This window comes from Mustela lutreola, chromosome 5 (genome assembly GCF_030435805.1).
Source record: "Mustela lutreola isolate mMusLut2 chromosome 5, mMusLut2.pri, whole genome shotgun sequence".
NCBI lineage: Eukaryota > Metazoa > Chordata > Mammalia > Carnivora > Mustelidae > Mustela > Mustela lutreola.
The window spans coordinates 113,710,731-113,723,198 of NC_081294.1; the positions used below are offsets into that span (position 1 = coordinate 113,710,731).

A 12,468-nucleotide genomic window follows, 5' to 3' on the forward strand; every position below is an offset into this window, starting at 1 on the left:
TTCTTACAGAGAACTTTGTCTTTAACCAATGGAGTCTATGTTAACTCCAGGTAGTGTCAAAATTAAACTGCAGTTGGTATCAGACCAGTTGGATTAAAATGAAATATTCCCCTAACTGAAAGATTCTTGGAGGAAAGATTTTATGACTTGTTTCTGTATGCTTCAAAACTAGTACAGTTACTGGCATATAGTAAGTGCTCAAAAAGGATCACCGAACCAAATGAATTCAGTTCTCCTCATAGTTGAAAGGTTTTAAAATAAAATATTTATCCCAACCAAAAAGTCTCTAAACTGTAATTAACATGGGGGAAGAGGCACTTCCTGAAATTTCCATTTAAGTCCAGAATTTTAACTTACAGTCGATTCTTGTTATTCGCGGTAGTTATGTTCTATAAAGTCGCCGCGAACACTGAACATTGCTCCTAGGGGAAATACAGGGTTAGGTTCCTGCAAGCCTCTGGTCACAACATTTTCATCAATCAATACAAAACCTTGTTTTATGTGTGTTTATGTTTAAAGACACCTTATTTAATTTATACTGTTGATTTATTAAACATTTAATTCACAGCCAACAGCACTATAACTCATGCCTAAATAAAGCTTACTTAACAACTGCAATCTTAAACATAGTATTTTCCTGAGTTCTGTGAGTATTTCTAGCAAATTTTCTCAATAAGGCAAAGCTTTCTTGTGCTTAGGAACACTAGAAAGCCCTTCAGCACCATGCTTGGAGGCCATTTTAAATGGTAAAATCAACAAAAAGCTAAAATGTGAACAACATGATACTAAACAGACCATGAAAAGCACACTTGTTTACGATATGAAAGGTAAAACAAGGCCTCAGCTGGGAACATGGGCACTGGGCCACTCAAATTTTTTGCCACTCTGGATATGTCTTTGAATGACCTTGAAAGCACAAGTATGAATTTGGGGGTTACAAATGAACTTCAGCAAGTACGCAGACTGCAAATACAGATTCCATGAATAAAAAGATTGAGTGCATAACATTTAGAAGACCAATTATGCAATAACTCAAAAAGATTAAAATTAGTCATTTAGCTCTGAGAAATTACTAATTATTGCTAATCAATAAAGGAACTCTTAGTATAGGAAAACTTAAGTTACTTTTAGAACACTACGACAATGAAAATTTTAAGATTCTTCATTTTTTAGGACTCATTTTCTTTTTAAATATACTCAAACTTGTTTAATCTCATTTTTGTAAATCCATTTTTCTAAAATGGATTGCACTTATTATACTTTTTATTGGGAAACTCAGGTCATCTACATCAGTAATAATTACTGTTCAAAGCTGGAACCTAAGGATGCTAGGTGCTCTTAGGGCCACTTCTCGTCTGCTACTCATGTACCATTCATCCATCCATTCATTCTCCACACACTTACGGAGTCCCTTAGAGCCAAGTACTCTGCAGGGCAATGGAGACTTAATCACATACAATAAAGCCAAAGTCCCTGCTTTCTTGATACTTACATTCTAGCTGGGACAAAATTTAACCAATTAAAAAATGACCAAAAAAAAAAGAATCACAAATTTGGATACTACACAAAATTGGAAACTACACAAAAGAACCAAACAAATGGTGAAAATGAGAGACAAGACTTAAACTGTAGGTTAGGAAAATCCCTCTGAGATGACATTTACCCAGCAACCTAAAGGTTGAGAAGAATGGAGGGGAACAGCATTCCAGGCAGAGAAGAGCATGTCCAAAAGCACAAAGGCATGAAAGAACACAGAACACTGCAGTAACCAAAAGGCCAAAGAGGCAGCTGTAGCACATGCAAAGAGAAATGTATGAGGGAGGCTGAAGAGATAAAAAGTAACAGATCATGCAAAGCCTCCTCTGTCACAGTATGGAGTTTAGATTTTATGTTAAAATAATGGTCTCAAAACAGGAGAGAGCAATAACTTTATCTGCCTTTTAGATCTCTTTGCTACTCTGTGAATCAGAAGCAGGCAAGAGAAAGATATATATTTTGGACATTGAGTCAACAGGTCTTGCTAATGGACTAAAAGGAGGAAGTAGGGAAAAAAATAATGAAGGGTATCTACCCTTTTGATTTGAAAAAGATGGTAGTACATATTCTGAGATGAAGCAGAATAGGAAGAACCACTAATTTAAATATGCTGAGTTGTTAAGTATCTATGAGACATCATGTGAAAACATCAAGAGGACAACTATTTATTGGAATCTAGAGCTCAGAGATAACTTAGGGTCATTAGGTAATTGTGGTATTTATGGAATCAATAACATCACCTAAGGGGAAAATAAAACATGGCAGAAGTCTAACAGTTAATAAGGAAGTGAAAAGTAGAGGCACCTGGGCAGCTTTGTCGGTTAAGCAGCTGCCTTTAGCTCAGGTCATGATCCCAGGGTCCTGGGATCAAGTCCTGCATCAAGCTCCCTGCTCAGTGGACAGCCTGCTTCTCCCTCTCCCTCTGCCTCCCACCCCAACTTGTGCTCGCTCTATCTCAAATAAATAAAATCTTCAAAAAAAAAAAAAGGGGGGGAAGTGAAAAGTAGAGTTCATGAAGACAATTCATGTGACAAATGTTGCTATATAGAAAAAAGGGAAATAGGCCAAAACTAAGAAATGGACATGGAAGGGGCTTCGTGTTTTAAGGCAGAAGGGAGGCAGGCCTATGACTCTTCTTTATATATTGTTACTTTTAATAAGAGATCTTAAAAAAAAAAATTATGTGTGTGTGTGTGTGTGTGTGTGTGTGTGCTAACAGGAATAATCCAAAGGAAGTGAAGCAATTAATGACAAGGAAGAAAGGAAGCAGTACGTGAAAGTTAAGAGGAAAAGAGGGATAGTGCACAAATGCAGTAACTGGGCCCTGAGAGACAGGATACCACCTCCTCAAGCCAAAATTAAAATTTACAAACTTTTTTTTTTTTTTTAAATAAAGATGGATTGCACATTTAACTAGGGCTGTGGGTTTGGTGGCGAGAAATTGATTGTGGGGCTCTGGTTTCAAGAGCTGAGCCTGAGGCAGGCATACACAGAATTTGAGGAGAAAGGTTTAGAGTTGAAAGCTGCCTGAGACGTGGAGCAGACAAAGACTGGCAGGCAGCATGGAATAGCTAAGGTCTGAAAGTTCAAAGTAAAACTTAGAAGTACAGTTGCACAGTTTTCTTTAAGAGACAGTGCTTCATACATAGCTGGATTCCATACCATGTGCTTCCCATGTTCTAGACACTTTAAGCTCTGGTCTCAGTTTTTAGCCTTTCCTTTTGCTATTTGGTATGTCTATTTCAGCAAAATAATTTGCAACCTGCTTATAACTGCTGCACCATGCCTTTCTAATATGGGCTTGGAAGACATATGAAAGCTAATTAGCTTTAGAGTCTATGTAGCAGTTAATAAGAATGGTTACAAAAATACAATTAGAGAAACATGTTTTGTGTTAATATTACAAAATTGCACATACAATATCATTACAACCATGAACAGAACATTACAACCTCTGAACAGAAGATTAGAAGGAAATACTACAAAATGTACACAGTGATTATCTTTAGCTGATGAGAATATAGTTCATTACCTCTTATTTTTCCTTCTCATCAATTTATTATCTTGTTTGAAATAGAGAAAAAAAATTTTAAATAAAAAGTATTAAGAGGATCTCACTAAAAAACTGAACTTCTTATATTTAAGTTAAATGCATTAATATCAGGGTATTTTATGACATATACCTGGCTATTCAGTGGCTTTGTTCACCTATGTTCAAATTGTCAGCAGTGTCTCAGATAATAAAGCCAACCTGATGTTCCACTTCACTAAATCACTGAAATAATTTTTTACTACTTTTCTTATATAAGCCTCTTACATAAAATACCATCAGACTATAACTTTTCTTACTAAAGTTCAATAGCACTGAAAATATAGGTATCAGAAAATACAGAATGCATTGATCCAGACTCTTCAAAAAAATAAATAAATAAATAAACCAAATTAAAAATGTCATTTAAAGCAAACCACTTTAAAATTTTTCAAAAGTAAAAATTTCAGAAATTTACAATGGAAATCCAAACATGAACAAGTAGAGAAAAGCTTAGTACTGAGAGCAAGCTAAAAAGATCTTAATACATAATTAATTATACAAAACTATTTAAAAACATGTCACTATAGATACTTCCTTTTTTATTATTTTTTTATTTTTTACTTTTTTGTTATTTCAGTTAGCTAGCATATAGTACATCACGAGTTTTTGATGTAATAGTGTTCAATGAACTATAGATATTCTCAGTCTTCATTCTAAGTCTCAGTAATTATAACAAGTGAAAAAAAAATTAAAGAAAACAAATACCACTTAAAACCTAGAAACCTTTCAGCACATGTAACTAAAATATCAGTATACATACACACTCTCGTTATTTACTGGAAGCTTTACTAGAACAGCATGGCATTCTGGAACTAGATGGAAGTTAAGAGGACTAAAGGCAAGGAGAGCAAGGACTCAGGCATTCCGTAAGGGTGGTAGCTGACAATTTAAACTTTCCCTTGGGTCTTAGGTCCCACCTACTGTGCATTTGAATAGTAGGTTTCTCTCACCAAAGGGAACTTGCAGATTCTTGGATCAGGCAACATGCAAAAAGAGACAGGCAAAAAGAATTAGAGCAACTGAATATGAAGGTGTTGCACGCCATTTACTCAATATAGGATGAGACAAAATCAGAATAAATCCAACCATAACATGTTTCCAGTGAGGAACATATGATAAGAAGTAGCAGATCAAAGTGAGAGCCTCGGGAGATAAAGGGGGTAAAGAAGAATGCAGGTTTAAGCTAAACAATCAATGAAATGGAAAGCAGGTCAGCAAAGAAGCTAGTATAGGGGAGAAAAAAGAAAAAAAAAGCAAAATCCTACTTCCTCATGCAAAACCCACTATTCAAATGTACAAAGAATGTAACCTATCACTTACCTCTCCAAGAAAAGAGGGGCCAAGCAAACTTCAAAACAAAAAGGAACTTTAATTACAATAGGAAGTAGAGAATTCTTTGGCTACTATACAGTGGTAGGCTGGACATGATAAAAAAAAAAAAAATCTCTGGATGATCTGAGCAACTGTTAGAAGTGTTCTTTATGTTAGGGACAGCAGTTTACACTAAAGGTACAAAGAAACCAACTCCCCATAGTTTTTCCTCCCTTTGGGGAAAGAGGGAGGAATGGAACAGTGAGAGCAGCAGACTCCTCACAGTTGATTTTCAAGGTTAGTAATAGATGCTCACAGGTTACAGAAGAAGAGATTTTTGTTACCTAAATTCTTGTTAAAGCACAATCCCATCAATAAACTCTGACAGTCACATAAAAAGGCATGTAAAAAAGGAGAACTAAGAACATTTTTGAGAAGAAAAATATTTTTCTAGTAAAGAAAATTGGAAGAATGGAATACAAAATATTTATTATTTCGTAATGTGGTATAACTTTAATTTCAAATAGTGAAGTGAGAGGTATAATTTGAACAGATGATTTTTTAAAAATTCAACTTCACACTAAGCACATCTGTGGTCATCAAACTCAATGTTGAGGTGCCTTTTCATTCAAAATAAAAGGTGGCTATGCAGTCATAGAAAAGCCAGAATACAATAAGCAAAGACAAATTATACACCAACTACATATAACCTGAAGGACAGCTTATACACGGCTAAGTACCACTAGGAACAGAGGTAGAAAAAAAAAATCTTAAATAAATTACTCTGTTAACTGCCAAAAGAAGTCACAGTAATTGTAGAAAAGTTCACCACCACCAAATTCCAAACTCTGTTTAAGTACGTCAGTTCCAGGACAGTATCTAGAGTTGATGAGCAGCCATACGTTAAATAAATACTACACTGTGAACTGAACTTCATGATAAGAAGCCTAGATCTGTTTCATTTACTCACGAATACGAGTAAAGTTAAAACTTGTTTTCTCAGGGCGTCTGGGTGGCTCAGTGGGTTAAAGCCTCTGCCTTCAGCTCAGGTCATGATCCCAGGGTCCTGGGATTGAGCCCCTCGTTGCCTCTCTGCTCAGCAGGGAGCCTGCTTCCCTTCCTCTCTCTGCCTGCCTCTCTGCCTACTTGTGTGATCTCTGTCAAATAAATAAAAAAATCTTAAAAAACAAAAAACCTTTAATAAAATAAATAAATAAAAATGCCCAGTAGAGGGACGCCTGGGGATTCAGTAAGTTTAATGTCTGCCTTCAGCTCAGGTCATGATCCCAGGGTCCTGGGATTGAGCCCCTCAGCGGAGAGCCTGCTTCCCCCTTTCTCTCTGCCTGCCTCTCTACCTACCTGTGATCTCTGTCAAATAAATAAATAAAATCTTAAAAAACAAAACAAAACACCTTGTTTTCTCATCTATAAACACACCACCTGCAGCAGAGAAGGACCAGACAGCAATCTTGCTTTTACTTCCTAGGTACAATGACAACTGAATTCCCAGATTCCCTTGCACTGTGGCCTGGAGTCACAGGGCCCCAGTCTATGCAATGTAGGCAGAACTGAGAGATCGATTTCTAAGCTTGGCCCCTTGAATCACCTGAAAGATCCACAGTCTACTTCCTTTAGCTGCCAAGTGACAAAGCATCTGTAACACAAGATTCCAAGGTAGCAGGAAGAACAAAAGAGCCAACAAGTCTGAAAAAGCGTAGACTCCCTAAGTCACCACTTTAAGAACAGCTGAATCCTTAAAATATCATTTCACGAAGAAACTACCTGGAGAGCTGCCCAATCCCTTCCTGAATCTCCCATCTGACCCTGATTCCCACCTGGGCAAATGGAATGAGAAACTAAATTCAGACACTGAGATTTCTGAGGCCTTAACATATCCCGAACACATCCCCTCTCCTATCTAGTTCAGTGTACAGATCCAAATGGGATAACAGACATAAAAATTTTTATCAGTATTAAGTTTTATAATAGTATAAAAGCAATATTAACTAAGCCACGTTAACAACTAGTTTAAAAAAAAACTAGAGATATACAACACTAATAGCAATATATATTACTTAACAAGAGCTAGGAAACTAGTTGATTTTTTTATATTAAAAATCAACAAGCTGCTGGGGTGCCTGGATGGCTCAGTCACTGGGCATCTGCCTTCAGCTCAGGTCATGATTCTAGGGTCCTGGGATCAAGCCCCGCATCGGGCTCCCCGCTCAGTGGAGAGCCTGCTTCCCCCTCTCCCACTCCCTCTGCTTATATTCCCTTTCTCGCTGTGTCTCTATCAAATAAATAAATAAAATATTTTTTAAAAATAAATAAATAAAAAATAAATCAATAAGCTGCTAATATTAAAGCAAAACTGTTTATTCCTTCAAGGTATGACTTCTTCAAGTAAATGGTGGGAGGCTTACTCATTAAGTAAACATAATAAAATCCAATGGCACTTTAAACCTTCCATTCCAAAAAGACACAGACTGATGAGAGACATGGACATAAATTTGTGACACAAAAGACAAGCCATAACTTTTAAGAAAAATATTTATTTACAATATGAAGATGGGATACTAGTAGAACAAATATTAGGACAATAGAAACAGAACTTAAAAACATGTCTCTTCTGTCATACTCATGATTAAGCTATCATGGAATCTACACGTCTATTCACTTGAATAGTCCTATTCAATAGTTCCATTCAATATAGTCACTCCCAAGCCATAAGCCTCACCCTTTAAATTCCTTTAGACATTTTACAGACGATAAAGAATGCCCTCAGATCTTTCTCTTTCTTAAACTCAACAGCATCATATGATTTAAAACGCAAGTGGTCATTTCTGATCAATATTTTCACAAGAGCAATTTAGAAGGCATTTTACATTTTATTAATATTAAAACAGTATAATTTTGTAACATAAAAGGGTGATATAACAATAATTATGCCAAAAGGGTAAAATCAATGATCATATTCAACAGGTTGGCAACAACATTTAGCAATTTGACTTCATGACCTAAAAATTTCAGGATTAACATTAAAGAAAGACAGATGATCTTAAAAAAAAAAAACGAAAACGAAAAATGAAATTAATTATGGCATAAAAGTTAACTATTACTAGAAAATCCTGATTGCTATCCCTAGAACCTGATTTGGAATTAGAAACAGCACTAATTAACACTAAAGTTAATCTGTTCACAAAAACCAGGATCAAAAAAAATTACCAAATTCATGTTTATATTTAGGGCTGACCCCCCCTCAAATTAGTATTATGTATATTTACTAAACAGTCTTATCAAAAAAGTAAAGATCTTAATTATAATATGTAATTCCAATATTATCAAAGAGAAAAGAATTCAGTTTTCAATCTCTGCCGTTTTAGTTTTTACTGGTGAATTTAAGTTTTATAAACAAATGGAAAGCAGATATTGTAAGAAAATGGAAATTAAAACAAGTCTGCCCAGATCTTTAGAGCCAGTAAGAGATATGGAAGTCTCACTGGAGACTCATCATAGAGTCTATAAACATGAAATTCTTGGTAGAAAACAAGTTATTACCTTAACACATTTTTTAATCTAGTTCATTAATTCAGATTCCATTTATTTAGAATGAATGATAATTTGCCTGACTGATATTTATCTTTTCATGATTTATTTAATCAGCAAAAAAGTAAACAAGACTACATATAGGGCATAGGGGTACACAGTTAAAAACTAGTTGTAGGTGACTGATTTTTCTCTTATAACTCTTGATAGAGGCTTTCACCTTCACTGAAACTTTAGTCATTATTTATTTTGCTAATAAAAGATGTTTTTAAGCAGCTGTTTTTTTCTTATTCTGTGTGTGTGTGTGTGTGTGTGTGTGTGTGTATTAGTGGTCAAAAAAAATTTAAGCAGTCCAAATAATATTTTTCTATATTTAAACAATATGAAAAAAGTATGAAGCATAAAGAATACTAAATTAGAAAACAAATTTTAATGGAAATTTAAGCTTTGTGGATAGAATGGCCTTGAACTAATAATAAAGGCTTATTATTTGTCTTACAGTGTATGAAATCATTAGGAGAATAAGAGCTATCCATTGTTTTCTAAGTCCGAAAGGTCTAAACAAAAGAAAATGGACCTACAAATTAGTAAACAGAATTTGGTTATTTACTGGGATGAATAATTAGAATAAAACTATAAACATGGTACCAAATCTGCAACTTCCCTTTCATAATTACATAGGATTTTGAGAATTAGTTCTATATGCAATTTTCCTGCATTTATGTCATAGCCCCTAAATTCAACATCTTTACTTTCAATTTTATTATTTTATTGCACAAATATCAGCAAGGAAACTTAGTTCCTTTGTGGAGGGACTGGGAATAGTAGTAAGCTTATAGTGCAGTAGACACAATTAAAACCATAAAAAGTAACTTTACTCTCGTCTTGTCAAGTTAAAGTTTAAAATTCTTTGCAGCAGAACAAAGAATCCCTAATTCTTATAATAAAGTCTCAACTGAGTCACCAATAGTAGAACACATACTCTCGGTCATTTTTTCCAGCAACAGTGAAAATACTTAAACACTTCAATTTATAGTCTCATCCTCCTGCTGGCCAATGTTTTAAGAAGGTAAACTACAGAAAAGTTATTTGGTATTTTCATTGGCCATGGACAAAAGTGGATAGGAGGAAGGAGTGAATTCTTCACCATGATCCAATTACCTCTACACTAAAAAAATAAAGTATCAATATCTCAAGTAAGAAAAAGAAGGAAGCTAAATTATTCTCATAACGTTCCTTTTGTCATGTTTTTAAAAAAATAGGAATTCATACTTAATTGAACTTACTTCTGGCAAGTCAATCAGCCTGAGATTTGAAAGTGACACAATCAGCCTATCTTTGCCTTACCTGCCATTACAGAGTAGCCACCGGGCAAGAGAATAGTGAGGTATAATCTTCTGCATGACACTGGCCATCACCATGGTAACGACCAGCTGTATACCTATCACACCCTGTATAAAACAAACAAACAAAACAAGTTTAACAAAGAATGAATTTAAATTTGAGGACAGTGGTGGAAACCTTTCTATACATTCTGAAAATTATACCTTAAAAAAACATGAGTTTACTAATAAAATACATATTATTCTGGCATTTAAACATTCAAGACCACATGTTTAAACTCAAGACATCTAATCTCATAATCCTGTACAAATTACCCAAGGATAACATCTATGTTAATACAAGTTAAATGAGTTAGCATGCACATTTAAAATTAATTTCCAAGAAACTTTTCTCCATTATTTAAGGGTATCAAAATGAAGTGTTTTCATCTTTCTCCAAACTTACTCTATTCAACACATTTAAAACACTAGTTTGGCAAGCTTTAAAAGGAGTATGCCCTTAAAGAACATTAACTACAGTAAATATGATGACAGAATCGGCCTGAAAGTCACTAGGAAAAAAAAAAAAATTCACTCATGATGTCATCACCAACTTCTAATGGATAGGCCTTCAACAATGTACAAAATCCTCCTTAGTTTACTTTCATTAATCCCTGCCTGTTCTCAACTAACTAACTCAAAACCTTCTGCTCACTCCTTATACCTCCAATCTCCCTCAATCTTCTAACTCTCCACTCAGTAGAGGACATCTTGAACTTCACAAAGAAAGTATGTATCACTGTGGCACATGGGTGGTTCAGTCAGGGAAGCATCAGACTCTTGATTTCGTCTCAGGTCATGATCTCAAGGTTGTGAGATCGAGCCCCAGGTGGGGCTCCTGGGGCTCCCTGCTGAGCAGGGAGTCTATCCAAGATTCTCTCTTCCCCTCTGATCCTCCCACCCCACTCTCAAATAAATCAATTAAAGAAAGAAAGAAAGAAAAGAAACACTATCAAATGGGAACTCTCACTTGCTACCAACAAGTTCACAATCACTTGTATCTGCACCCATCTTTTCCTGCACCCTCTAGAAATAATGGAACATCTTCTATACAAATCCCTGCATCTGTGCTTCAGAGTCTATCCTCTTGATTTTCAGGAACCTCAATTACTGAATAGTTTACTTAATATATTTTCTTTAATCTCTTCTGCATCTGAATCCTTCCTACCAGCATTGTAGCATCTGTATGTCTCTCTCATCTTTCTGCAATAAAACAGTAATTTTCCCTCATTCTATAGCCCTCTTCCTTCATACTCACAGCTACTTGATAAAAGACTTGTTTTCACTATTTCTATGTTCTTATGCCCCCACACAGTTCCTATTTGACTTGTGCTTCAGCCCATTCCACTGAAACATCTACCATCAAGATCACTTCATCTTGCAAAATTACCTTTCCTTATTTTAAATCACAGCAGTATCCCACAACATCTACAACATGCCTTACTTTACTCACAGCATGACAAACAATTCTTCATACTCCTCTTTGCTAGCTCTTCCCTCTATCCAAGCAGTCCAAAAATAAAGTTGAATTCCTACCTCAAACCTATTAAACCAAAAAAGTCCATAGAAAATATAAAAGTGTTTAAAAAGAAGCAGTACAGTATACAGGCTTAAGAACACGGATTCTAGACCCAAGCTGCCTGGGAAAAATCAGCTATCTACGACTTGCATGACTTTTCACAAGTTACTTAAACATTTTGTACTTCTATTATGTCTCCTATAAAATAAAGCTACTAATTCAACCTACCTAACGTGGTTAAGGGATTATGCCTAACACAGAGTAAACTCAATATGTATTAGTACTTTTTGTTGTTAGTGTCATTGTTATTACTACTATTGTAGGATAACTCTTTTAAAGTTTTTGTTTTAATTCTATAAGACAACTTTTTAAATTTCAAGACAGAGAATAAATATCATAAAATGACAAGTCTCCTAAGTAATAAAAAAACCAAGAAGTAAGTTGAAAAAATCACACTTCATTAATTAAAACAAACTGTTCGACTGACTGTTCATCACTGTAATAAATGTACTACTGTGGAGTGAACCAGTGATGGGGGGAAATCATGGTGGGGGGTGGTTAAACATGTACAAGGAAAGGGTATACAGAATTCTCTTGTACTTTCTATTAATTTTGCTGTGAACCAAAAACTGCTTTATTAATTAAAAAAAATCAAATTTCTGTAATAGAGAACAGTATCATGTCAAATGACTAACTGGGAAAGGCATTTGTAACTCACATCACAAAGGGATTACTTCCTTATATTATAAATAGAGTTCCCATGAATCAACTACAGTAGTCCCCCCTCCCACTCCGGCCCCTCCCCATTCTGCAGATGTTCCAAGACCCCCTTTGAATATCTAAAACCTTGGATAGTATCAAATCCTATATACACAATGTTTTTTTTTCCTTTAAGCTTTTTCTTTTAAAAAAAATTAAACTTAATTAATATATAATGTAGTCTTGGTTTCAGAGGTAGTTTAGTGAGTCATCGGTCTTATATAACACCCAGTGCTCATCACATCACATGTCCTCCTTAATGTCCACCACCCTCCCCTCCAGCAACCCTCAGTTTGTTTCCTATGATTAAGTCTCTTATGGTT

The 12,468-nt window shown here is 35.1% G+C and overlaps 1 protein-coding gene across 7 annotated transcripts in view; it reads right to left on the reverse strand.

Annotated features, from left to right (window-relative positions):
• Positions 1-12,468, reverse strand: part of TMEM161B (transmembrane protein 161B) — a 67,942-nt gene that overhangs the window by 36,164 nt on the left and 19,310 nt on the right. For 2 of the 7 annotated variants that reach the window (XM_059175428.1, XM_059175426.1), the window contains exons 1-2: positions 9,833-9,936; positions 358-422 (exon numbers count right to left, since the gene is read on the reverse strand). The exons of 2 other annotated variants lie outside the window; for them this stretch is intronic. Coding sequence is in view for 2 of the 5 variants with exons in the window: in XM_059175424.1 (XP_059031407.1) it covers positions 9,833-9,936 (104 nt within the window). In the remaining 3 variants the exon portion in view is untranslated. Of the gene's footprint in view, positions 1-357; positions 423-4,948; positions 4,977-9,832; positions 9,937-12,468 lie in introns of those variants that run through there. 3 more of the 7 variants (XM_059175424.1, XM_059175425.1, XM_059175427.1) reach the window with 2 other exon arrangements.